The sequence below is a fragment of the Astyanax mexicanus genome, chromosome 6 (assembly GCF_023375975.1).
Source record: "Astyanax mexicanus isolate ESR-SI-001 chromosome 6, AstMex3_surface, whole genome shotgun sequence".
Taxonomy (NCBI): domain Eukaryota; kingdom Metazoa; phylum Chordata; class Actinopteri; order Characiformes; family Acestrorhamphidae; genus Astyanax; species Astyanax mexicanus.
The window spans coordinates 37963943-37991856 of NC_064413.1; the positions used below are offsets into that span (position 1 = coordinate 37963943).

Below are 27914 nucleotides of genomic sequence, written 5' to 3' on the forward strand. Positions count from 1 at the left end.
GGACCCAGGTCGTTGGATGATTTAGAGAGAATGTGCAAAGAGGAATGGTCAAAGATCCCTCTTTCTGTATTCTCCCATCTTGTGAAACATTACAGGAGAAGATTAGGTGCTGTTTTGTTGGCAAAAGGGGGTTGTACAAAGTATTAACATCAGGGGTGCTAATAATTGTGGCACACATGATTTGATGTTAAATAATTATTTCTTAATGTGGGATTTTTTTCCTACTGAATAAATTCACTTGAGTTAAAGGTTGTATTTTACTCTTTTTTCCATCGTGGTCCTATATTATTTTGAACAAAACTCAATTTATGAGAAGCTAAAAACACATCTTAACCAGGGGTGCCAATAATTATTGAGGGCACTGTATATATTAAATTTTAACATTTACAAAAGTGAACATGGCCACCTAGGCAGCACAACAAACTAGTGTGTCTACATACCAAAGGGCCAGGGGTCAAGGCAGGGCCCTGCCCAACCTTAAAGGTCAACACAGCAGAGCTCACAACCACGGGATAACTAGAATGGCTATGCAAATTGGCTCCTAAAATAACTGGTTTGAGCCAGGTTTGTGCAGGCAAACAGCTGAAAGGCACAGGTTGTATTATTTTTGTTTTTTAATGTATCTATTTTTTTGTAAATCTAAAAAGTGATGGAATAATGTCTGCAGTTTTTCTTTTACAATTAGTTTTATCAAATGTCCCAGTATTTCTGTTTTTATATTACATGACATATTTTACAACACACTTCTTGCTCTATTGGAACTCAAACACATTTTAATGCATTTCAATGATCTCTAATGTTAAAGTATAAACAGAAATTTATCTGAGGTTCCTTTTTATGTCTTTTAAAAAGATTCTGCCTCTCGCTTTCTCCAGGAGATCATTGACAGGGCATGTCAGAGAGAGATCTGCGTAACAATGCAGAGAGATGGGGGAGGGGGGAGTTTTAGCATGAGAAAAGCTGCAAACATGGGAAAAGGGTCTGGCCACCCTTGAGATAGAGAGACAAAGAGGGGAAGGGGAGGGACCACACATGAAAGAAAGAGGTGGACTGGCCAGAGTACAGGTCAGAGTGCATTCCACAGTGGGCAGTGATTTGTTGAGGTTGTAGCCACAACAAAATGCACACTGGAGTCCAAAACCTGAGACTCATCTGAAAAATGTAGTGATTGAATGAGTGTAGCATCTCAGCAGCACATATAAAATTACATAGTTTATTAGTATGTAATAAAGGTTGGGGTGATGCATTGTTGAATAGATGGCTCTTAACTGGCAATAACAGAGCATTTACAGGCCCTAAAGAAAAAGCACTAAACCCATTTTAATAACTGTTCATCGGCTACTGAATACATTCATTTTTACACTTTTAATTTGAGCCCTCAAGAAATTAATTAACCCTGCACCTCTACGAGAACTAATTAAAAGTGTAATTTGTTGTGAACCACTGGAAGCTATTGAAATAATGAGCTTTAGTACAAGCCAGGTCTATGAGGTGATTTGCAAATATATACGTTTCATTGTAGAATCAGGGGCACAAAAAATAATATTGTTTTGCATAATAATGATAATTCTAGACATTTTTCACTATTATTAATGCTTGGTGTAAATTTGGCACAATTTATTACTGACTCTTCATCTTCTTATGTATACACTCCCAAGTTGAATTTAACATTAAATCATTAAAATAATGAATCTGAATATGCTGTGTTCAACTCTCTATTTTCTGTAATTTATATAGAGAGAGGGAGAAAATGCTCCAAGCAAGCAAACTCATCAAGTGATCGGGACCATAGAAACCCAATACAGGTGTAAAAACGCCATTTATACTCAGCAAATTAAGTTCCAATTCTGAATCCTTTACTACCAAGCAGATATGTTTACAATAAAGTAAAAAAAAAATACTTTATCCAATTGATCATGCATTCTTTCTTCCAGTGCCCCACATTGGCTTTATCTCCCTTCAAACATACAAGTATACACTATTATTTTAATTGACACCACTAATATACATATCACATTTTACATTTCTTACATTCATTCTTTAATTTACATTAAAGTGTCCAGTGCATCAAGTGTGATTAAATAGCAGTTAATCAAAGAATATTTTTTGTAATTAATCTGATTACAATTTTTAATTGATTGACACCACTACTTAAAATGTACGTTCAGCGTATCGTCCAATGAGAAGGAAAGAGTTCATCAGTTAGCTCACCTGATGAGAATGGGACTTTTGAGGTAACTTGTGGAAAGCATATGGAAGACAGTGATATATGTTTTGGATGAAATCAAAATCTAAAATATTTGTTGCTTTTGTGATAGAGTAATTCATTCATTTTATTTAAATAAACAGTAACATGAAAACACAAATTCAGTTTTTAGATGTGCCATGTTGCAACTGATTGTCTTTTGGGCACTTATTAAATATACTCTAAATAATATAAGTGACAAAATATGAATAATAGAAAACTAGAAAAAGGCAATTTCATACTTAACCAATAAACCAGAGCATTTTCCATCAAAAAGACCACCACAAATTAGTGTAAATAAAATTTATTTAGGATTTCATAGACCCCAGATGACGTCAATATACAGTTTTAACAGATGATGAGTTCTCAGGAAGCAACTTCTCTCCAATGAAAAGAGAGGAGTCCTGTCTACCTTCACGTTTCTTGGCCGAGCTGCTCCAGCTGCTCATAAATAGTACGAGTGTTAAAACAGTGTATGACACTGGGGTGTGTGTGTGTAAATCATTTGCGCTGTACTTGTGTGAAGGAAGAGGGCATCTGTATGGGCTGAATGGGCTGCGCGGGCTGGAAGGGCGGAGGCTTTTTGCGCAGGTCTGGAGAGGACGAGGGCTTGACTGACGGGAGTAACTGGTTCCGTTTGATGATCTGGAGAGCCAGCTGTGTGTTACCTGTGAGAGACAAGCAGATCAATCAACCTGATTCACTAAAAGATATGGATTATCTGTTGGAGATGATGGATGGATGGATGTAAAATGCACTTATACAACAAAAAAAAAAACTAAAAAAATTGAAGCTTTGAGTACTTTGGAGTAAGTGTCTACACTTCAGGGAAAGCTTTTGACTAGATTTTAGAGCACTGCTGTTAGAACCTGAGTCCAAACAAACATTTGGACATATAGTGTAGCTGTAGATGTGGGTTTGGAATGTACCGTTCTGCAGCTCTAGATAGACACCCAGTAGAATGGCTTCTGGGGGGATCTCCTTTGGATTGACCATAGATGCAGCCTACAGAGGGAAAGAAAGAAACAAAATGTTTTAAAACAAGCCAATTCCACCAATTCAGCCTTAACAAGACATAAGCTGGGTTTGATTTGTGACTTGTCAGAGTGTTTTCTGACCCGTTTTTTGTTTTCCTGTACGGAAAATTGGCTGAGTGGTTGTTCAATATCCCTCCTTCCTGTAAAACGTACCCGTTTTTTTTGTTTGTTTTTTTTTATTTAATGAAAAATGAAAAACACTCAACCCTTCGAGCAGTCAGCACTTCAGACTGAAGCATCTGTTTGCATGCTGTATGCATCATCTTGATTAAATCACTTATTTTCAGATATTCTTATGCCATTAATGCTTTTTTTTTTTTTTTTTAAGTACAAAGCCTGGAAACATGCAGCGTATTTACAGCATGAAAAGTAATCATACACATCATATACTATCATGCCAAATGTAAATTGATCTCACAGTGTTATGTCATAGATGCTCACATCTGTGTAATTTTTGAGCTGTTATCGTGTTTTCGGAGTCTGAGGCTGACCCCTGGTCAGTGTGGTCATGGCAAGGCAAGGTGAATTATCTGAGTTTGAGTGAGGACTGGCTGAGGGTGTCAGATGGATGGAAAGTTATTTTTTTTATTATTCGAAGTTATGAGGGCATTGCACAGCATAACTTTACACAAATACAATACCTCCCCTAAAGCCTGAATCCCACAATAATGAGAAGAAAAAAGAAATGTATATCTGTACCTGATGGAGACACTTGCGTGCTTTCTCATATTCACTCCGGAGACAGTAAGCACTGCCGAGGTTAAAAAGCATCATGGCCCTCGCTGAGCTGACAGTACTGGGGTAACAAAGAGGTGTCTGCTTCCCTGCTACACATGCACAGAAACACACACAAAAACACACTCAAAAAAGAGCTTAAAACCGCTGCACTCCTGCATGCTCATTAATGAACAAACCACTCTTCAGTTGCTGTAGAGTTAAAAGGGCTTTTAATATTTTGTTATTTCACTAACAGAAATCAAAACACAAGAATGTTTGCTGGGAATACTCACAAGATTCCACTGGCTCCAGATCCCCTTTATCCGAACCTGCAGGTTCAGAAATTAATTTAATAAAAAGAAGAGAAAAAAAAAAAATAAGATATTCAAGCTAATTTGCCAAATAGTTCCTGTGAAGCATTTGTATGTACACCTGAATAATCAATGATACTCTTTGTTTATACAGAGTGTGTGTGTGTGTGTGTGTGTGTGCGTCCATGATAACGACGATATAATGATCTATCGCATGATAATTCTCTATGATGCTTCACAACATCTAAGTTACTGTAGAGGAAGCAATAACTTTACTAAGTCAAATTGGGGGGGATGAGTCTTTGACGCCACATAACAATACGATATATTACAATATCAATATATTGTCCCACTCCTAGCACGTATACATGCATGCTTAAGTGTGCGTACCTTGATCCTGTTCACTGGGTGACACACCTAGTGACACATCAGTAACATTCTCTGGGTTGAGGTGAGCGATAGCATCAGAGATTCGGTCCAGAGAGATCAGAGCTTCAGCAGCGTACAGATGGCCCAGGAACCTGAAGACAGACAGAACCCTGTTACTGACTGCTAGGCGCAAGAGACACATCACAGTGACAGTGCCATCACTACAACCAGACCTGAAAAACTGAGCTAAAGGACTGAGAAAGTACTGATATGAGAATCCAATGGCTTCTCGTCTCAATTTTTCTACATTTATATTTAAAACAATAAATAACAAATCAACTAAAAAAACAACTAAAACTGGGTGCGCACACAGATGGTGGCCAGACTGGTTGAACCATACATTCATTAAGAAGTTGTTCAGGTATCCATCCATCAAAAGGACAATACTAATCTCTAGTATGGAATGCAGAGAGCTTTGAGGAGAGGCATGAAAAGGTGAGACTTACTTGAGGGATCCTGACAGCTTGGGCTGATGTAGCAGCTTATCTGCATGGTTAAGAGCCATCAAGTTGTCCCCAAGGGCCAGAGCCACGTACGCACTACAGGCTAAAATACAGCACCTGTACATGTGCAAGTTACACAGAAAGACAAGACATTTACATTTTACTGTACTGACCATCAAACTCTACACACCATTCTCAAACACCCAACGCAAATACAGCCTCCGAACAGCTGAACGAGTTAACAAACGCCTGAACGGCCAGCGGCAGGTAGAGTATTTATTCAAGGAATGAATCACGCACTCAAGGAGATTTCGAGAAATCGTTCAGTGGCGCCACATTCGCTAGTTTAGTGGATGAATGAGTGCAGGAAAACGTCTGGCTTCTGTGACTCAGCGACTGTCACGGATGCCAGACATAGCCAGGTTACCTCCAGCAGCACCTCAGAAACAGCAAATACTTCAGGGTTTAGGTACAGTCTAGTTCTAATGTTTTATAGAGTGAGTTAACGGAGTGTTAGAATGAATTGACAGAGCGTACAGGAGAGTTCACTGTAAAGGGAAGAAAAGAGACTCTTCTCTGAGCAACAAATGACTTGCTCTGTAAAAGGTTTTCCTTGTCTGCAAAATCATTTAAATCATTTGCACATGTCGTTCCCCAAAGAGGGAAAAAAAAAAAAAAAAAAAAGAGCCTGGGGGCACAGGAGACAAACTTTTTAATGTATTGTTTACCTGTGTCCTCTGCTTAAATGTATATTACACTTTTAATGAACTCCATCCAGTACTGAACAGTGTAATTAGTCCTAATCTGTCCTAAAATGTTACACTGAAGGTACTGCAGGTACTGTTAATAATTGCACCCCTTCCTAACTATCCACATTGTTCTGTTTCCCATTAGCCCCAGCTCTGCCACAAGTCCATCATTAAAGGAGTAACAGGGAATGAAATGAGAGAGAGAGAGAGAAAGAGAGAGAGAGAGAAAAAAAAAAAGTGCAGGGGGGAACGGGCTCAGGACTCTCAGCGGCTGGCCAGGACACAAAAGGCTAGCAGGATTCCGGGAAGTGAAACCTGAGTAAGTGGCAGCTATGCTCGTAAACGTGTCACCGCATCATGGTGTCAATCCAGGGTCACCCCTCAAACCCACACGCCCTTTCCTTTCGACCGCGTCCGGAGAGCAAGCCGGCGCAAACAAATGAAAAGCGCCCCGAGCCGAAGGGGGGGAAGAGGTGGTGAGAGGGAGTACGTGTTGAAGAGTGAGGTGCAAGAAAGAATATATATATATATATATATAAAAAATAAAAGAAAAAACAGTATGAAGAAATAATAAAATAAAAAAAGAAAAAAAAGGTGTGAGAGCAAGAGTACAGAAACTAAAAGTAAAGCAGTTTTAAGACATGGTTAAGCCTAATGAGTTTATCATCAATAATTGAAGGATGTCTTTGATCTCACCTGAGGTTCTCAACTTCCTGTTTTCTGAGGGGTGATGAAGGAGCTGCAGGAATAAACTTGTCCCCCTCTTGGCCCTTTCCGCTGTGAATTAAAGCAAGTTTGGAAAGATTAATGGACCAACCCAATACTCTGTTCCAGTTCTGCTATAATGAAGACGTTTGTGGGGTGAGGTGTTAAAGATTACATATCATGAAATCAATTAATAATAGTCTATTTTAATTACATCAAGGGTAGCATTATTACTGCCCAATGGCATGTAGTAAACTACAAACATATAATGCATGTAAACCTTTAGCACAGCCATGCCAAAAGTCATGGTGCTACCCCAAGTAAATGCTCACAACTCTATAAGCTTTGAGGTGTTAGCTGTGAGTGGAGTTAAAGCAAGGCCTAATAGTGGGTGCCAAATGTAGACGATGTTAAAGAGTACATACCTATTAATTAAAACCTTTTAATAATAGTCTAGTTTTACTATATCATAGGTAAAATTAGTACTACCCAATTGCACGTAATAAACTACAAACTGGGAGTTTGAGCAAGGCTTCATTACACAGTGTTGCGTATGTACTGGGAATACATCATAAGCCCTTCCTGGATGGGATTAGTTTCTCAGGGGAGCTTCTGTAAAAAAATATTTCACACTCCTAGTCAGTGATAAAACTTTTGCATAAAGACTGAAACTGGGGAGGAAAAAAACAGAAAAACAAAACATAGGAGGACCAGTGAGTTTTTTTTGGCTTTCTTGGTCACATGACATCGTGTTCAGTAGCTCCTTCGTTTCCACTCGCTGTTGTGTTTGCGTGGAGCTCCGTGCCCGATGTGAAATTATGGTGCATTGCAGTGGACAAACAGCTCTTTCATTAAACGCGAGGTATTGATATTCAGATATTTGCTTCTGGACGAGACTAAAATTACCGGACGAACACAGAGTTCAGAGAGAAACAGCAGGTAATTCAGCCTGTAATTTTTTCAGAGGACGTCTGAGAAAACACAAACATAGTCGTTCCAGACAAAAATACATAAAACTACAAAGGACCCACCATAAAAGAGAAAATTACCCCAGGATACCCTAAGAAACTCCTAATCCCCTACAGATAGGGCTTTAAAAGGCAATTAATTCTATGAACAATTCTAGCCAGATGCTGCCTGTCCCGATAATTACCACCCACATATGCCCACAGATCAGTGCAGAGGCAAAAATCATGGGATGGACAGAGTACTAGTTCCTATCTTATCATACATATACTGGAATGCAGTACTTGTGCCCTTCCAATTCCAGCATTTTACTGTATTACAACAGTCACACTCACACAGCTGTGGGGTGAAAGTTTTTATATGCCTCTTCAACAGTGTTGGGCAGGTGTGGTATTCTCACACATTCTGTAAGTAAGTGTGCCCACCTGCAGGCATCGCTGTTCTCACTGCCGCTCTCCGTGCTTCCCGATTGGCTGGAGCTCTTTGAGCCGTTGTCTGGCTTGCTGTCATGCTGCTGGTGCTCCGGCAGTAGAAGCAGAGCATTCCTCAAACAGATCGCCGCAAACTCCATACTGGCTACTGGGATTGCTGCTGATTGGCCCTCGCTACATATAGACATGCACACACACAAGCAGACATCAGAATCACAGTCAAGCATCTGAAAAAGACATTAGTGTGAGCATCCATCTTTTTCTAACCAGGATAACAACAGTGTGATTAAAAATAGAACACAGTGCCATCTTCTGGAAAGAAAACAGCATTACAGCTTTACCTGAAGGAGTATAAATAACAGTTCAGTGCCTGGACAACATCCAAACCACAGTGTAAAACAAGAGAGGGTAAGGTTATGCCTCCAGCAATCTGACATTAATAGACTAGAAAAATGAAGCCCACAGGACTACAGTGTACAGAACCTCAAACAAAGCAGGGCAACGTACCTGTAGGTTGTGTTCTGCGTAGACTGTGATGCCAAGACGATCTTGCGATGATAGCCCTGCCCTACGATGGACTGAACTATTCCTTTTTTACTGGGCAGACCTTTACTCTCCTGTTCAGAACTCTGAAGAACGTAAAAAAATAGAGAGAGCAAAGTTAAGCCAAATGTTTAATGATTCAAGCTGTTCTGAATCAATTGTGGATATTTTGGGGCTCGCTTACCCCTTTGTTGGCAGCGATGCAGCACTCAGCGAGTCGTAGCCAGAGCCGTGGGTTTGAGTGGTACACCTGCACCGCTTCCATCAGACACTCGAAGGCTGCCAGCGGCCGACCGATGTGCAGCAGCTGAATGCCACAATTATAGAGCAGCTCATAGCGCTTATTCGCCAGGAGAGCACACATCGGGATACCTGTGAACTTTTTAGCTACGAGAACATAAATAGAAGTTCAGTTAAGCAACACACAATAAAAGAGGACAATGACAAAATTTACACAGGTGCACTAAATAAAACTAAATGAGAGGGACATATGAAGTTGAATTAGCAGTGTTGTACTTAATCTTCAAATCCCACTATTCTGACTGTACACAAATTAAACACTAATTATTTTATTACGATTTTGTGCATATATGGGGGGGGGGGGGAACACAAACACACTGCCTTGTGTACAGTATTGCACTATTTTGCAATATACTAAACTATAAACCCTCTATTGGTATATACATAGCTACAGGTTATTGCCAATGCACAGCCTTAGTGGACACTTACAAAATAATGTAATATGACAGGATTTTACACACACGTGTAGGTAAGTGGCAAGGACGTAATTTATTCTCCCCATTTTAAGCCAGAAAGAAAATTTAAGCAATTTGTTATTCTAAAGTACAATTGCTAAACAATGTTGGTTTAAGCTAATTAAACCATGGTCACTTACCCTGTCCATTTTTGCCATCTCCTAGTTGTGCACAGGTGTGGTCATTCTCTTGAAGTGCTTTCTTAAAGTAAAAGATGCCCAGGTTGTGTTTCCCCATGGCAAAGTGGATACACCCCAAATTATTCCAGAACATGCATCGCACGCATTCGCCTACAAGAACAGAGTAAATGTTTATTTAGATTGAGCATCTTTAAACACAAATCACAGAGATAATAAAAATGTAATACCAAAAATAACATCTGCTTCCTTAATTGTTTTCGCAATCAGTGAGTCCACAATTAATTCATAAAAGTCAAACATGTAACACAAAATGCTCTAGATTTCCTAATAAAATGTACCTGTTTTAAGAGGTCCAGGATGCTCAGCTATATTGGAGCTATTGAGAAGTTTCACAGCTTTACGGTAGTTTCCCCTCAGATACTCAAAATTACTCTTCAGGAACAGAGAAGGTGCAGACTGAAAGAAGAAAACACATACTTAGTCTAGTTAGCAAACAAGAATAACAATCACAAGACATGCAACTAAACACATATTATATTATATACTGTATATTCATCCTTTTACTCACGTTTCCAGCTGTGTTCATAACAGACTTGATCTCCCTTTTACACGCCTTCAGAGACTTCATCTGAATATAAGCACGCACCTTATACTGCAAAAGAAACACAGAAATAATTAGAAAAAACAGGCGCATAAAATATATTCAAGTTATAATGTTTTGAATAGAATTCTCCTTTAAAGCCAGTCAGTCAGAGATTGGCATTGGCTACCCAATAATGTACTTTATCTTGCTATTGCCCAGGAATGGCTGACTTAAAAATTAAATGGGGAAAAAAATAAGTTATCATCCACCTTAAAAATGTATTCTTCTGTCATGGTAATGGACTCTATGGAAGGACACGTTCTTGTTTATGAACTGACAAAACAATTCCTAACCATCTTCAACACCCCAGAATAGCAAGCACTCACCTGGTGCATTCGAGACTTGGCTGCCTCAATCATGGCAGCAAACTCAGCTTTTTGAACAGCGGATTCTCTGGCTGTGTTGTTACTCTATAAACAGAATTCCAAATATGCTAGTTAAGTATATGAATAATAGCAGAGAAATGAGAAAAACATCATCATATCAACTTTACAGCATTTAACACTTTAAAAAATTATCAATTACTTGAGTAAACTATCTAAAATCAGTGTCATAATTGCTGTTCAACTCATCTAAGTCTGTCTAAATAACCTGTTCTCCATTCAGGTCCCTGAGCTTATCCTCATAATGATCTGCTGCCTCCCTTACTCGGTCCCTGTGGATGCAGAATTTGCACTTTGCACTTCGAAATGGAACCTGGGCAGATACTCTCCATATAAGTGTATATACACAAGATTCACCAACAGATTCAAATGTTATTAATAAAAATTATTTTGTTCCAAAATTGTTATTTTGGTATGACTTAATAAAAAGACTGAAATAAAAAGTTGTTTATTTATGAAACTATTGTAGATTTTTTGCAACACGGTTGACAAAAGTATCTGCTAGTAAGCTATGTTTAAAAAAAGAATAGTAACAAATCAAACACATTGGGGGCGATCGGAAAGAAAAAATATTCTATTCATCACATTAAAAGAAACTAATAAATAAAATCAATGATTGTATTTACCTCTCCTTTGCCATTCTTGCTGTTGCCTTGTACTGAAAGCTTCTCCAGAACAGCAAGAAGATGCAGCGCTTTCTCTGGCTGGAAGGTAAGCAGGTAAAGGTCCACCAGCAGGAAGCACACCGCCTGAGCAAACTTCTCTTCTAGGACAGAGAAAGTCATCAAGCCATGCCACTTTACCGCACTACTCCAGGAGGTAGCAGAGCGGAAGATTCAACACTTTTAGCAAGGGAAACTCAAATCTGCATGTTTTTAAGAATACAGTGACTGTGAAACATTGCTATCAGGAATGTACAAGTGTTTTATTCTGTATACTTAGTTTTCTTTTGACTTCTTTCTTTTTCAACTGTATTCTTATACTCTTAATATGAATTACTGGACACTAATACACACAAACAGGAACAAAGTTTCCTAGAACAAATAATGTTAGTTTTTTGTTTGAGAAATTAAATCAAAATTCAGAAACATACCAAACGGTTCCAGGAACTGGTAGAGCTTTTCCCCAATAGATATGGCTTCAGAGTACTGCCGCATGTGGTAGTGAATGATGGCTTGATTGTAGTAGAGGATGCTGTTTTCTACATCATCTAAACCATCAATGTCTTCCACCGCAGTATGAACCTACAAATAAAAAGATAGAAAACCATCAGAAAACAGGCTTAAGAAAAACAAGGCCCTGTTTTTGAACATTTTTAATTGAAAATGTAAAAGTATTTCCTCACCTGATTTTTTATTGTCATTAACGTCTGCTTCAACGTGCCAGTGGTTGCTTGCCCACTTTTGTAGAACTCAGCAACAGCTTTGTTCAGGGCTATCTTATAGTCCTCCTTGTTCAGTTCCTGAAGACTTTCGAGTTGTTTTAAGGAATCATCGTAGTTGCCGGCCTAAGGGGACAAGAGCAATACAGTAAAGAGTAATGAACAAAGTACAGGTAATACTTCACAACATATGTAAGGAATCCCTGCTAAAAATATCAAACATAAAAATCCACCTCAAGACCAGCTGAGGGGAAAGAAAGAAAAAAAAAACAGCATATCCTATGCTGGTAGGCTAGCTTGTTTACTAGCTCTTAAGTGGCATGCAGTATGTTTTTTTCTGGATTACCAGGTGTTTTTGAGCTGTATTTTTAAGCAGGAATGAGTGTTAAATATAAATGTAAAAGTTCAATACCGTAAATGCTTCAAAAGCATTCGTGGCCATCTCCTTCTCTTGGTCTGAAATTCCAGGGGAAGAAGCGTTGTCATGTTTCATGTCACCAACTTGGTCTTGAAAAAGAATAAAATTTAAAAGCAGTTAATTGGAATGTTTGACTTAAACAGACACAGCAGAACTAAAACCTCTAAATGCTTAAGAGCTAATGATTAAACATGTTCTCCTTGTACAGGTTTGTTGTGTCGTTTGCTGCTTCTAGCTCTGCACTGTCGAGTTCACCATAGGCTTTTTGATACATCAATACATGTTTAAATTTAAGATTTACTGCTGCATAGAGAAAATACCATATACCTTGTATGCAGTATCTCAAGACAAGTACCACCACTAATACTAATAATAATGTTATTATTAGCAGTAGTAGCACTAGAAGTAGTTGTAGTAGTAGCTTCATCACCTTACCCAAAGTATTATTTAAATACAAAAATATTATTTTAATAAATTATAAATCATTTGCTTATTGCTCAGACATACAGCACTAACATTTTGCACAATTTCTGTACCTTAAAAACTGACCATTATATCTATAAAAAGTTTGAACTTGGTGGAATACTTATGTTTAAAGGATGGAGAGCAAGGACAGGAGTTTTTCCTTGCCACTGTGTCACCATAAAATTGGCATCTCTGTGGTGCTGCTCATAAGAGGCGTGGACCTGTTTTTCCTGTAAAGCGGCTTTGTGACAACCTTTGTTGTAAAAAGCGCTATATAAATAAAATTGAACTGAATTGAATTGAAGGACAGATATAAAAAAAAAGAAGATTTTATGAAATAAATGTTTGTCAGTGGTGTAAAGCGTGGTCTCTACACTGTAAAAAAATATGTGTATTTGTTAATTAAATAGGGTAGGCAAATTAAGCTAAAGCTTCAACCTATACCTTTTCAGTCTATATGTGATTTCTTTAAATGCAGGACTTGTGTTTATTCTATTTTTCTTTCTTTTTTATCTTTTTTTTTTCTTATGTGATTATACATTTTGCAAAACCGTAATAACCTAAACTAAGACTAAAAAGTGTAAAACAAAAATTATATGTTCATATAATACTACATATTTAGTATTTAGATAGCTGATTAAAACGATAATAATATATTTTTTAATAAATTAATAAATCAGTTTTAGACTGATTTCACTTTAATTAATGGTGAAATCAGCGCCACCTACAGGCGAAACCTCTGCTCTGCAGGAGAATTTAAGGTGGACGGGAAAACCCGCATAGGAATGCAAGACTTAGCCTCGATTAAATTCGATTAAATCTCTACACATTTACATATTTAGCTTATATTCATTTCACAAGTAAATGATTTAATAATTTAGTTCATTTTAATGCAGATACTTAAAATAAAGCGCTTTTAACGATTTTGTGAAGGGCAAAATGAGTGAGAGTCAGGTTAGGGGGTTAGCTAACTAGCGATACTGACGATACTCTCAAATACTTAGCTAAGCTAACTAGTTCGGTCACAAATCGTTATATTATAGCGGAATAAACATATGAAACTTTACATTCTACTTCTCGTCCACTGCTAAAGGACTGAAACTGTTAATTTAGCTACTGTGCAAGGTTGCTATGGTACCTAGCTATTTAGGTTAGCTAGCTAGTTAGCATGTTGGCTTAGCTTAGCCTAGCCTTGCTAGCTGCCCTCTCTGTGTGCTGCAGTGTTTATACTGTTCACAGCTGATTGTGCTGCTGCTGACTTTAACTGAATACAGAAGAGAAACTGGTGGTTAAATTTCACAACAGCGCTGATCTACTAGTCTGACAGGGACAGGTAAATATTCAGCGAGCAGTCTAGCTAAGTTAGCTAACTGCGGTAGACAGATAAGTTACCCTTTCCCTGGGTGCTGATAAATAAACCCAGCTTACCTGAGCCGCTCTCAGCCATGTCCTGCCAGTGATTCTCTGGTATGAATTAACGCGTGTTAATTCCAGTGATCAGACTCTCACACACAGATCCTCTCCGTTTATCTAACTTATATATAGATCCAGCACAGGGTTCATCAGTGCGTAGCCGCTGCTACTGCTCTGCTTTCGCTTCATCCAGGATTTTTGTAATGAGAATTAGAGCACAAGCTGCTGCAGTCCGCCATCCGCCGGTGTGGAGGAGGAGAAACACTGAGTGATCATTTGGAGAGAATGATAGGATGGAAGAAGACTCTAAGAGTGAACTCTAGATGTCGACAGATCCGAGTTTACCCCCAAACACAAACAGCCTGACGGTCCTTCTCTTCCTGGTAGGAGTTTTGCTGTCCATACACTACACGACTTTGAAAAGACTCTCAAAGCATTACATTACATTTGGCAGACAATAGTGAAGTACAAAAGTAATAGAAGTTAAAGGTAAAAACAACTTTAGACAGGGCCTAAAGGAGATTAAAGGGAAATAATGGGATATAGGAGTAGAGGAGGAGAAGAAGGAAATGAGGTTAGAAGTAGTTAGTCAAGTAGTTAGTCAAAAGACTTTTAACAGACTAAATTCTGACACCCTCTCACATCTAAAGACTAGTCAGACCTTTTAGTCACAGGATAAGATTTTGCAAAGACTGGATATCATTATTTGCAAGACTGCATCTAGATTATCTTTAAGTTTATTTCCTATCATACTTCTAGTGGAATTTACATACAATACATATTACATATTACATTAAAAATAATGTGTATATCATTACTGTGATTTATCAGACTCACAACTTTTGTCCCCATCAACAGTTTATTTTTCTACCACACTGATAGTTCTTGATATTTTTTAATAGAATACAAAATGTAGAAAAATATGCTTTGTAAATGTTTCCTCACTATCTCTGCCCAGACTTAATTCTCTATTTTTGGCAAACTTGATTTTTTTGCCTACATCATCTCCTCATGATGCTCTTTGACCACCTGTTTTAAAAATTGCCTGCACGCTCATTTGTTCAAATCATTTGACTTTACGACTTTAGGATAATGGCCTATATCAAGAGTGTGACTTTTAAGCTAAGCTAATTTATTATACCCAAGTCAAAATAAAACGTAACTGTAATAGCTTTCATTCACTAAACTAAGTTCCACGATTGGTAGATAGTAGTTAGCTAACCTTAGGTTAAATGTTACCTGTTAAGCTAGCAAGTCAGAGCCTTAGCTAGAACATTTAACTTAAATGGCCACAATTTTACCCTAAATGTAAATCATAATTCAATTTATACATTCATAAACCCTAATAAACATTATAGCTAACAAGTCTAGCACTGTCACTCTGCAAAACAATGCTAACCTAGTACACTGGATATAACTAGCTAACTAGCTTATAGTTTTTGTCTGAATGTGAATATTTTATTATATAGTTATGTAATTTAAAGAAGAGATGTGGAGCCTGCAATAAATGTACTTAGTTAACCATTAGGCAGTTTTTTTTAAAGAAAACTTTAAATACACCTTATTTTCCATTTTGTCAGCTATTCTTATCAAATAGGAGCATTTATATAATTCTATAATTACAGACTGTAGTAAACCTGTTTCTAGACAGGTGAAGAACAGTTAGATACAAAAATATTACATAAACCAAGCATAAGTGTACTGATTTGTGTAGGCATTCTGTTTTCTCAAATGGCTTAAGAAATAGTTCATATCCTGTATATAGGAAAATACATCTATTGAGGCGAGCATGGTCCTATACATTTAGGTTAAACTCTGGATTTTTTTAACATCTGGCTCATATCTTGGTTCTGTCTCCACCAAGATAGGCAGATGACCCAACAGAGTGGTTTAATTCAAGCCCTGAGCTGTTTGTAATTTTAAAGTAGTTTTTAAAATAGGTAACTATGTAACTTTTACTCAAAGTACATTTTAAATTGAGTACTGTTTACTTTTACTCAAGTAGATTTTTAGATGGGTACTTTTACTTTTACTTGAGTAGAATTTTAGCAAAGTAACAGTACTTTTACTTAATTACAATTTTTCAGTACTTTTTCCACCTCTGGCAAGACCACATATCTTCGTAAAATAATGCCCACCTTTAGATTTGGGAGTTTAATACCCACTCTGGCCAGATGCCAGCGCTGTACTGAGAAGAGTTTAGAGAGTTTGTGTGCAGCATGTTTAGACCATCTAAAGGGGAAAAAAACAATGTTGTTTTTGTGTTTCATACTTCTTAATTAGCTGGCGGTCGTATTTTGTTAAATCTGGATTTATGCTCGTATATATCAAAACAGGGATAAAACAAATTTGATTTAGGATACTATGTCAAAATTAGGTCAAGTACTATGTCAGGATACTATTTCAAGTTTCATATTTCTGTCACAAACATAGAACAACATAGGTTACTCTACAAAAGCATTACAAGGATAATTTTGTCAGTGTAATTGAAGACATGTCTATACAGTCTGAATAATATATATTTTCCAATGAATGAATTTAGATTTAGTAATATTTAATAATTTAAACCATTGTAAAGTTTTAACAGCAATGGATATTAATTGATAGTAATGTAAAGTTTAGGTGCCTACAAATCAGCCAGTAAGTATGTAAACATAAAATACAATGAACACCACCTTTAACACAGGTACTGATGGCACAAAGGGCAGCCATCTACAAGCATCAGGTATGTGTCACTCCACAGGAGCCCTGTGTTAAAAGAAAAGTGTGTGTCTCTCAGTGTAAAAAAACACTGCTGCCACGTCCTCCTGCGAGAGACACTCTCTACCGCAGTGTTTATTTTCCTCTTTGACTTCAATTAGTCTAATTGAGCCTAGTACCTAGAGAGCTTGAAAATGTCTCACTAATTGACACCAGGAGGGAGCGAAAAAGAGAGAGAGAAGTTTGAGAGGAAGAGGGATGATTGATTGCCTGGGAGCGTGTCTGGTTATTCTGAGGCTTCGTAACTATGACAGATCCATCTCTCCAGGCCTGCAGAAAATTGGAGCATTCCGACAATATGACTCATTATCCTCCGTCATTTTTAGAAAAGTTAGCCTGGCCGTGGCAGAATTCAGACAGACCAAAAGGTTCTAAACTACCAAAAGACCAAACAGATGATTACTTGGCTTGTTTATTCGCTTTGATAATATGATGCATGAAAGGCCTCTGCTGGTGCAATAAACATTTCCAGTGTGATTAAGAGCAGCAAGCACATTTATTTCTTTCAGGATTTTATAAGGTAGCAACATGTGAGGTGGGGATTTAAGCAGAACACTAATAAACACTAATAAAACCTTTTGAAGATGGTTCTTTATTATACATTTAAAAAGTAGTTCTATATCCTCCTCAGACATGGCAAGTCCATTTATGCAATCTGTTTGAATTCTATAGTACAAATAACCTGAATATTCAGGTCAATCATTAAAATATTTAAACTACATGTTTTAATGATTGTCTCTGTAGTGAAAAAATAGGGCTTACTACATTATTTCTTTTACTCAGTGTCCATACTTAGGAAGCATGAATTGTTAACATGATACACATTAGAATTAATACAATGCCAATACATTCTCAGACAGTACCTGTTCCATGCTACAAGGGTGATATAATAGAGAATAAACATCATTTGTAATGTTCTTATTTTCTAACACTGTTTTGGTCTTATGATTTAAGTTTTTATTTATTATTATTATTTTTTTTGTATTCTTAAGTCCAGTGTTTTTTCTGATTTCCTCTTTCATGGAGTCACAAGGCTGCTCAAGTTGAACGTGGCTCACACCTGAAAAGTTCAGCTAGTGTCAATTAATTTATGTTTAAACACTTGCATATGTTGGAACAGTGCGCTGTTCTTGTCCTCAATGATCCTTATATACCTTTTAGGCCAAGGAAGATTACATTTTAATAGACCTGACATTTTAAGTTTTATGTTTGATCTAAACACATATAAATTCAATAGCACTGTGTTGTGTAATGCCAGACTAGCTCTTAACTGTTTAAATGTAGGCATGAGGGTTGTGGTGGGGGGCTGTGTCTTTACTGTTTGTAATATACAATCAAGACAATTAGGCTTTGTTACTTGTGTAGACGAGGAAGTCGTTATGGAGTCATTGAAAGGCTTTTATTGGGCTCAGAGGGCACTGAGAAAGAGCAGAAACAAATTAAGTTATAGAGCTGATCCCTGGCCTTTAGCAGAGAGTGTTCTGTTAAATACACAGCTGCTTGGAGACGAACACCATCACTCAACTGCCACAGCTTCTGTCTGTGTAAATCACTGATTGCCTAAAGTGTAGGAGCAGTTGAGTGATTTGATAAACCAGGAGGAGGAGAATGTGGATCAGCGTTACAGAGTAATTTGGTGATACAGGCTCCTTTATCTTCGTTATACTCTGGTTAGACAATAAGAATTGTGGCATTTAAGATGTGCGGAATCTGCATCTCATAGATTTGTGTCTTTTCATTAGACATAATCAGTAAGAGCAACCTGATCTAATAAAATAGTTGAGGCAGTTTTAATAAGTGAATTTTCGTAAAGCTTGATGTTATATCTAAATACTTTATGTGTAAAAGTATATTGTTCATCCTCCAGTCTAAAGTCCATTTCTTGTGGAACTGCTGCTGCGTGGTGGGAAATGTCATGAAATCATGCATTACAGCCTACAGTTAAATGCATTTAGGTAGTGCATTTCCATTTGTAGCCTAGAGCTGTATATCCTTTCCCAAATCATTTGTCACATGTCCCATGCCACATTGGAAATTTAACTAGTATTGTGTTCCATGACTTTTGTATGGACTTTGCATTAAATATGGATGTGATTTCTGCCAGAGTAGTCTGTCTGTTTACATGGACATTTCTAGCTAGAGACCGCCCATAATGAGCATTACCATCAACTGTGCTGTCCACCTTGGGTGGTAATGGCTGTGGATGACACTGTGGATCGAGTATCAAACCTTGCTCAAACACAAATAATTGTATTTAAGTCTAGCGTGCAGTATATAACAGCAAATGCAGTATATAAATAATAAATCATATTTTAGAAGTTTCATTATGTAGTAAAACACACTAGACTACATCAGGACTTTTTCTGCTTATCACATTATTTTAACTTCTCCATGGTAAAGTCCCGGCTGCACGCTTCATACAGTATGTATGAATACTATATGATTAAAATAGGCCAGTGTTCAATACATAAATTAATTAGATGAAAGTTTATTATATGAACATTGTAAAGATTATCATTTTAGAATGAATAATGACTTTGTTTTGAGCAGTTACGCATATTCCACAAAGAGCAGAAATGGTAACTAGTAGGCTTGATAATGTGACTGGAAAAGGGCTGCAGTGCAGAGCTGTGTGCAATCCAGAAAATCAAATAGAATGACTAACAAAAGGATGAGAGAAACAAAAAACATGCTGTGTCCACACTGCAAATTGGCAGGAACTAAAAAATAAATGTAAATTGAGATGTATGTGTATAATGCTTGTATTAAGCAAAAATGGGGTACGATAATTTGTCTTAGTAATATTTCTTGCAATAAGCAATTACAAAATATTAAAATGAGTAAAGTAAAGTAAAGACTTAAACAATGTGTTCACATGACTTAAAATAAGGAAACCTCTGATTATGATAATTATTTCTAAAATAAGCAAAAAAATCTTACATTTACAATACTCACTAAGACAACAATTCTTATGAGAGAAAGAAAATAAGACGTATGGCCCTGAAATTTGATCATTTAATTAGTTAAAATTAGATTTTTTGCAGTGCACAGCATTATCTCAGCCTAATTGCATGGTGTGAAATAGTTAAAGAGGCATGCTAAAACAAAACTAAAATTGTGGGAAAAAAAGATCTGTCTTTGCTCATTAATGCTTGGTTTTTTTTTACTTTTCTACCTGGTAGAAACGTCCAACCTCTATGTGGTCAGTAGGTAATCATTAGTTATTGTATAGATCATTTAAATAAAATATCTCAACACTGACTTATATTAAAATTTAACATTGTATTGGCGTTCTCCTGTATACCTGCTATTTTGGAGGTATGTGATTTTGTTGAGGTGCAATCATGGATCTCAAAACTTTATCAAAAAACTATATTTTAAACATCCATCTTCTTATCCACCTCATCCTGTACAGGGCCGCGGTGGGTCCGGAGAATAATTCACCTTAATGAGGGAAATCCCTACGACAGGGTGCTGGCACATCTCAGAATCTATTTTAAAGACATAAGCGTTTTTCCTTTAGATGTGAATTAGGTCTTGTTTGACTAATGAACGAGTTTGTCTCAGGATTGACCTCTATCCTCCTTTAATGTACAGGAGACTAAAGTCGTGAGGGACTCGCTAATTAATTAATATTATTAATATTAATATTAATATTATTATTAATATTATTAATTAAGCCTCCTCCAACAGAGGATACAGCTGCTTCGTTCCCTATGAAACATTTTAAAGACAAATGATGAGTGCTGTAAAACTGACCATGCATGAAAATTCACTGGTAATTCCTAGATGATGTGTATTTTATCTGGTCATGGTAAACAAGAAGGCCACTTTTTACTGAAATGTCAAGGTGATATAGTTTAGTAAGGTTTGAGATATGCTTAATCATCTAAACATACAAAATCTGAGAGGGTCATGATCTGTAACTGAGATTAGAAGGCACATGAAGGTACATTAGTTAATTAAATGTATCAGAAGAAAAAAAGTAAACATATCTTCTTCAGCCATATTGACCCCAAACAGACAACTTGAATAATGCAAGATACTAGTGACACGCACTTTCTGTTGGAACGATATATACAACATCCCCTTGCATCCGCCTCGGTTGCGCTCTTGTCCCTCGTGACGACCTGACCAGAGTGTCAGAGATGGAAACCCACGTCACTGGTCCCGGCTTCCCCTTTTCCTTCTCTCGCTCTCAGTCGAATACTCATCCAGTGCTCTGTGTCCCTCTTCAACTCCTCATCTATCTGATGTCTCACTGATGCATAACCAGACAACAAGACTCTCAAGAGAGATTATGCTGCCTCTGACATAGCAATGCAGGTATCATCATCATCATCATCATTAATCATAGATGTAGTTGGTAAACGAACCATTAAAGTTAACAAGCAAAGTGCAATATAAAGTGATGTAAACATCTGAGATTCTTTCTACTTGCTTACCATGACAGGCTTTGAGAAGAGAAATGCAAACATTATACAGTGCCGCTGTTTATTGATGACCCAAAGTTAAGCGTGAGTCTCTCAGGACTTATTATATTAAATGATACATGTATGGACCTGACTGGAGCAGTTGTATAAGAAGTATTGGCCCGGTAAGAGGCTCTCGATATGAAATCCACCCACTGGTAGCGGCATGTCATGAATTATGTATGGACACTCTGTCTCATGAATTGTAAGAGGTATAAAAACTAGCTTCAGGTGCTGAAGAATTCAGAAATGGCTCCACAAGAGGAGTTAAGCACTGGTGGAAATTCAGTAAGTGTTGTTACACTACAGTACATAACCCTCTGAAAATGGACAGAGTTCAAGCAGTGTAAAAAAACTACTAAAAAAAAATCAATAAACACGAGATTCCGTTTCCCATCTGTGTGCTTCAATTTGACCTTTGATCTCTCGTCAATTGCTGTTCTTTTCTCCATGGAGGCTAGAAATGTCTTAACATTGCACAATGAATCACTCTAGCCTCTTTGCCCTCACCAGCAATACAGCTGATGAGTTTTTTTCTAGCTAGTTGAATGTTAATACAGCCAACCTGCACCTCAGTCTAATCTCAGAATAATTCTGCCATGCTAATAGCCTCATCTTGTCTAATACATAACAAGGCTCAATTCAGAGTAGATGTAGTCTATTGGATAATGGGTAATTACTCTGCCTTTCTCACCATTTCCATGAAATGAATTTTGCTATATTCCACTGACATTTTAATAATGTCTTTTTATACTTTAATTGCTTTCTCATTGGCCAGTACTCTCTCGTGTCAAATGTCAAACAGAAGGCGAAGAATAACTTTTCTGAACACATAATGTCATGAATTTTCATATGATTTATTACTGACTTATATAACATTTTGTTCCCAAAAAGAAGTTTTTAAATCTTGTCAAAATAACATAAATTATTTATGATATTGATCTATTCAGGCCCAGAGTGCTCTACTGGTCCCAGTCCATCAATATTACACCAGCTTTCCCAGCTGGAAGGGAAGAGTATAAAGTGGGTGTTAGAGAAAAGGCACATTCTAGTCATGAAAAAAATAGATTTTTTTAAAATACAGATTTAGTTTATTTCTGAACAAGTTTCAAAATTGCTGTCATGACATGTTGAGACTCCTTTTGCACCTGGTCACTTTATGCACCTTGAGGGTCTGGATACGGCCAAGTCACATAAAAATGTAAATGTAAACACATCCAGAACCCTTTCTAAACAGAAAACAGAATCTGATCACATAAACCATTTCAGAAAGTGATCTGAGAATGCATTATAGCATTGTAAACACATCCATCTCTTTCACAACCATGTCTCCTTACTGTGAAACTCAGAATGACTGGGTTTATAAAGATATACACTTAAATCTCATAAAATGATGAATAACATATTTAATTTTATATAATTCCTTAATAAAAGTATTTATATCATGTATAAATAGTGAGTAGGTGACCTATCTGATGGTGTGAAAATGCTCAAATACAGATTTACTTAACTGTTGACACCCTGTTGTTTTGCCTCAGAATCAAACATATTGATTGTTCTTGTATGGTGGGCTGCTTTAAATGGCTGGTTTGCATCACTAGCAACAGAGTGGTGGCTATGTGGTATAGCATAGTTTAGCTTTGTTTAAAGCACTGCAATTAATTAACTAATTATAAATCTTAGCAGGTGCAAACCACGGTCAGACAAAGGACCAGAGTTTGGTCTGAGTAGAAACCATGGTCAGGATCTACTGAACTATGGTCCAGTTTATAGAACAATTACAGGTTGAGGAATCTGTTTTGTGCTAAAATCACACATCCTTTGGCGTGCAGGTTCAACATACAGCAGTTTAGACACACATGCTTACACTAGATGAACTTTAACAGTAGATTAATACTTGTGTATACACTCATTCTGCTGCAGGGCACGTGTCTGCGAAGGGTAGTCTGATTCTGACAGAGAGCTATAATTTGTCACAACACCTGGCAAAGTGACTCGTCGAACTAACATTCGCTAACATTCTACGAACCAATTAATATGAAGTGAAGAGAGACTCCCCCCATATAGCTAATGATGACATAATGTAGTAAATTTCTTTAGTCCGCTCAATAAACTGCAGTCTGAAACCAAAACTGGATCAAATATCTACAACGTAGTCAGCAAACACATAAACATTGGTGCAGGGTCCGGACCTGAAAACGCCCTAAAATACAAAAAATACCATATACTACTAAAGTGGCATTTGTGTTTACGAAGCTTAGATGTAGAAAGGCATTTGCTAAATAAAATGTGTTAATACTCTGTAAAGATTGCTTTTTTTTTTTTTTGAAGAGGAAATCAATATATTTTAACGTTTTTTGTTATGTGGCATTTTATAATGAAGTAGGACACAGCAGTATTTAACGGTATTAGAAAAGGGATTATGGTAAGTCATGTTATAAAACTATGAAAAGGTTAATACTGTTTTTCCAATCAAGGGCACTTTTAAGCAATGTAAGGAGATTAATTATAAACGGCCGCTTAATTTTATTATAGTTGTTAGGATGTCAAAGTAGAGGAGCAAGCATGAAACAACCTGAAATAAACAAGTGTGCATCATCTGCTCCCTGGCACAATGTGAATAAATGTTTTTGGTGGGTAAAAAGCCTGCTGCAACAGAGCAAATAAAGACTAAAGACTAAAGTTGTATTCTTTATTTTTGCTGTTTTTCATTCAAGTGCACAGCAAACACAATATAATTGCAACAGCACTGGTGTTGATTGTGCCTAGAGAAAGGGTAGAATTGCTTTTTGGAAATGAATGTATCTTTGTTCAAAAGGGGCAAACTAAGATATACTAGCTAACAATATTGAAGGGAACTGTGTGTTCATCTCAGCCTTTTTGTGTGACCCACAGCTAATCTCTGTGGAGTTTTGTTAAGAGTGCTCACCTTTATTTTTATAAAGCAATATGTGTAACTTGATTTCAGAGCATGGGTATTTGTGAAATGATAAAAAAGAAACCAAAGGAAGAAGAAAAATAACATCAGGTTTATGGTGTTTCCCAACAACGGGGCACTGCTTGTGGTTTGTGTATATTATATTATATGTTACATAAGTTCATATACTTCATCCATTAAGTACCTATTTTTGCAGGATTTTTTATATAAAGTAGATACGGTTAAAGTAACTCAAATGGTGAATAATCTTTTCAATTAAATTATATCAAGGCCTGATTAGCCTTTCTCAGGATCTCTCTGCTATCTTTAATTCCAGCATATCCCCAGGTGGAACAATCACTAACTTAAAAAAACTGAATTTTTAATAGATAAAGATGTGTTTTTATTTATTCAATTTTATAAAACTATTCTTAGCAACCACGACCTAATGACCCTGGAACAGCCTAATGTCAAATGTTTAGCCATTCCCTTTTCCCAATGGAGCCGTTCCTGACATACAGTGGCACTGGGAAGATGAATGCTATTGTGTATGCCCTCATAAGCCTATGACAGATGAGCCTCATAAACAAACAGCTATATTTGCTTTGAATCTGTCATAACCCATAATGAGGTCAGCCATCATCCCTGAATCATAAAGTAAATATGTATCTTTAGGTCTTAGGCAGCAGAGAATCATCTCTGAGAGCTGTTGTTGGAAGCATGTGATGATTGCGACGGCATGGCTCCGAACAGTCCAGGGCTGCAGCGATGCACATCCCAGTTTGACGACATGCCATAAAAAAGGAACAATTTATGCAATTGTAAAAAAAAAAATATATACTATATTTATACTGTATGCACAGTTAAAACAACAATCACAAATAAAGGTTTTTTAAGCCCTATCTAGATGGGATTAGTTTTTGAGGGGGTCCTCGGGTATTTTCCTCTTTTATGAGGGATCCTCTGTGATTTTATTCCCGTCCAGAACAACCATTTATATGTTTTTCTCAGACGTCCTTACATTACAGGCTAAATTACCTGCTGTTTTTCACTGAACTCTGTGGTCATCTGGTAACTTTAGTCCCGTCCGAATGCACATCTCTGAGTTTCATCTCCTCGCATTTAATAAAATAGCAATTTGCCCACTGCCAGGCACCGTAATTACACTTTGGACGCACGTTTCCACGAGATCCACGTAAACACAATAGCGCACAATAGTGCGCAAATGGAGCAGCTACTAAACGCGATGTCATTTGACTGAGAAAGCCAAAAAACTCACTGGTCCTCCTGTTTCCTTTGTCCTACCCTAGCTCTACGATACGACTCCTCTTGAACACTTTCATCTGCTTAAATTGCTTTTGAAATGGTTCTAGCCCATATCTGGCATTAGGCATGTTGCCAATATAATATGTTCTTCTTTATCTGCTTCAGAGCATTAGTTCACAGTGTATACAATATGTGCAACTTTTATGTAACAAAAATCAGTAAACACATGTCACACATAATATGTATATTTATTACTCAGTCCAAGTTTTATAAGATCTGTGAATCAGATGAACTCTTTTGTTGGACTGGGACAGTGATATCAGCCAAATTAAGATGATAAAAGCATTTTTTCCTCCTTCATAATACTGGACCCCTGCTGTTCCTGTTTTAAGAAAGCCTCAGATGATCTGTTTGCCACTGTTATACATTATTAGGCTGCTTGTCATTAAATCTGTGTGCCTGGTTAGGGCTGGTGAGCATGGGTAAGCATACAGAAGCATGTTGATGCAGGCAGAGTTTTACATGTGAATCTTTATACACATGTGGGCAAATGTAGGGTTAGAAGTGTTGCTTCTTATTGGCAGATATGTATAAAGAAGTTGAGACCCAGGTATGAGTAAAGGACAAGTGCAATATCAAAAAAGTGACTTTGTGAATATCATATTGTTTATATTATTTTAAATTTTTAGGCTAAAAGACACTCATAATTAAGTTGTCTGTAGCAGCAGTACAATCACAGGAATGTACCGTTTTCAGTTAACTCCCTAAACAAACTCACCTAAAAGAGAGGCTAAACAGAACTCACAGCAAGCCATTAGGATATTTTAACCAATTCGGCATAAAAGGTCACTAGTTGGAGTATCACTATTGTAAAATCAACTAAGATCACATACAAGAATTGCTTACATAAAAACAAGTGATCAGGGCATCTTAAAACCCTGAGCTTAAATCTGTACAAACAAAAACAGATCAACTTATGTCTCTTTCTTCGTTAAAGCACCCCTCCTTTCTCTTCCTTATTTCCACAAATAAAAACGTGGACTCTAATAAGAGCCAGGGGTCTCCTTCCTCACCCTCACTGCCACAATCAATCGAAGTTGAAGCTGATGAATGTGTTGAATGTGGTGTTTCTGTTTCTTCCAACTTGAAACAAACTAACAAAGCTCAGGTGTTCAGCTTGATCACTTGATTTGATCAATGACAAGGAGCTTTATCAAACCTGATGACAGTGCATCTACTGTTTTGGCTTTAGTGATAATGTGGGTTTGGAATGATTCTTATCATTTTTATAATTGTAACGAGTATTAATACAGCACATAAAATGTGTTGGAGTAAAATTTTTGAATTTTTCCAGTATATAAAGTGAAAAAAAAAAAAATAATAGTCCAGTAGAAACAGATACAGAATGTTAGTACTTAACTACATCAGTGAAGTAGTTCTACTTGTTACTATACATTTCTGCTTATTGGTGTTCTTGCCTTGTCTGGGAATTGAATCCTTATCTTTAATAGTCTGTTGTTATGAGACCAGAACTATTATTCTGTTCCATGACTTTTGCCACATCTCATGAAAGCTATAGAACGCTGGACTGACCTGTGGGATATGTGTGTTTGTTCTCCTGCATTGAATGTGGATGTGATTCCTGCCAGAGTTGCTTGTCTGTTCACATGGACAATTATATTAGAGTCCCGCCAGTCTCGATTATTACCACCTACTGCCCTGTCCACTGTATGTGGTAATGCCTTCTATGATGTACACATGGTACACATGTGATACTGTGGATCGAGTAATGTTAAATGCCCACTCAAATTCGGACATGGAAAAGCCTATCCATCTTGTGCCCACTATCAGGCCTCAGTTGAATCTTAATTCACATTGTTTTGCCGTGAGCACTATGACCAGTGTTCAGCCTCACTCAGGTGATAACACCTCAAAACTTATATAGTGTGGGCTTTTCCAATCCACCTCCAGAGATACCACTTCGTAATTAGTTTACACACTGCTATTCCCTTATCTTTGGCTTGTCAGTATATAAAAAACAACATCCTCTGTGGGTCTTACTGGATGTATTTTTCTTATGGCTAATTGTAACTTAACTAATTGCTCTTCTGCCTGCTAAGCATGTTTGTTACTATCATAGGGTGTTGATGAATGTATGCTGGAAGGTTTATGTGCACTTCAATTTGTATTTTTGCTCCTAAATTTAATACTCTTACTTGGTTATGACTTGTATGAAAAACATGAATGGACTTCTGAAAGCAAAAGTATGGAATATCTGGTAGATTTTAGAGCACATACAGAGTATATCATTACTACAAGTGGTTA

General features: G+C 37.1%; 2 protein-coding genes across 3 annotated transcripts in view; one reads left to right on the forward strand and one right to left on the reverse strand.

The window, feature by feature from the left end:
- Positions 1-2533: 2533 nt before the first annotated feature.
- cnot10 (CCR4-NOT transcription complex, subunit 10) lies at positions 2534-14399 on the reverse strand. Of its 2 annotated transcripts, none has more exons than XM_007250427.4 (19): positions 14190-14399; positions 12291-12385; positions 11843-12004; positions 11591-11741; positions 11124-11260; positions 10441-10524; positions 10040-10123; positions 9810-9927; positions 9472-9621; positions 8761-8963; positions 8541-8662; positions 8028-8207; positions 6628-6708; positions 5186-5299; positions 4701-4831; positions 4293-4328; positions 3982-4109; positions 3175-3250; positions 2534-2913 (listed from the first exon to the last, which is right to left on the reverse strand). In XM_007250427.4, the coding sequence occupies exons 1-19, from the start codon at positions 14206-14208 to the stop codon at positions 2747-2749; spliced, it is 2238 nt and encodes a 745-aa protein (XP_007250489.1). In that variant the 5' UTR covers positions 14209-14399; the 3' UTR covers positions 2534-2746. The 2 variants fall into 2 exon arrangements, with proteins under 2 accessions (XP_007250489.1, XP_007250488.1); XM_007250426.4 differs by having other exon boundaries at positions 11124-11263.
- A 64-nt stretch (positions 14400-14463) lies between these two features.
- Positions 14464-27914, forward strand: part of ccka (cholecystokinin a) — a 44211-nt gene continuing 30760 nt past the window's right edge. Inside the window, exon 1 of the mRNA XM_022673652.2 lies at positions 14464-14557. The gene's annotated coding sequence lies outside the window, so the exon portion shown is untranslated. The remainder of the gene's footprint in view (positions 14558-27914) is intronic.

Excerpts from the sequence above, each read along its gene's own strand:
- cnot10 (XM_007250426.4), bottom strand. Across the intron at positions 11,742-11,842 it reads TAATGACAATAAAAAATCAG|GTTCATACTGCGGTGGAAGA; the intron begins GTGAGGAAATAC and ends TTTTATTTGTAG. Across the intron at positions 4,832-5,185 it reads AAGCTGTCAGGATCCCTCAA|GTTCCTGGGCCATCTGTACG; the intron begins GTAAGTCTCACC and ends GTCTGTCTTCAG.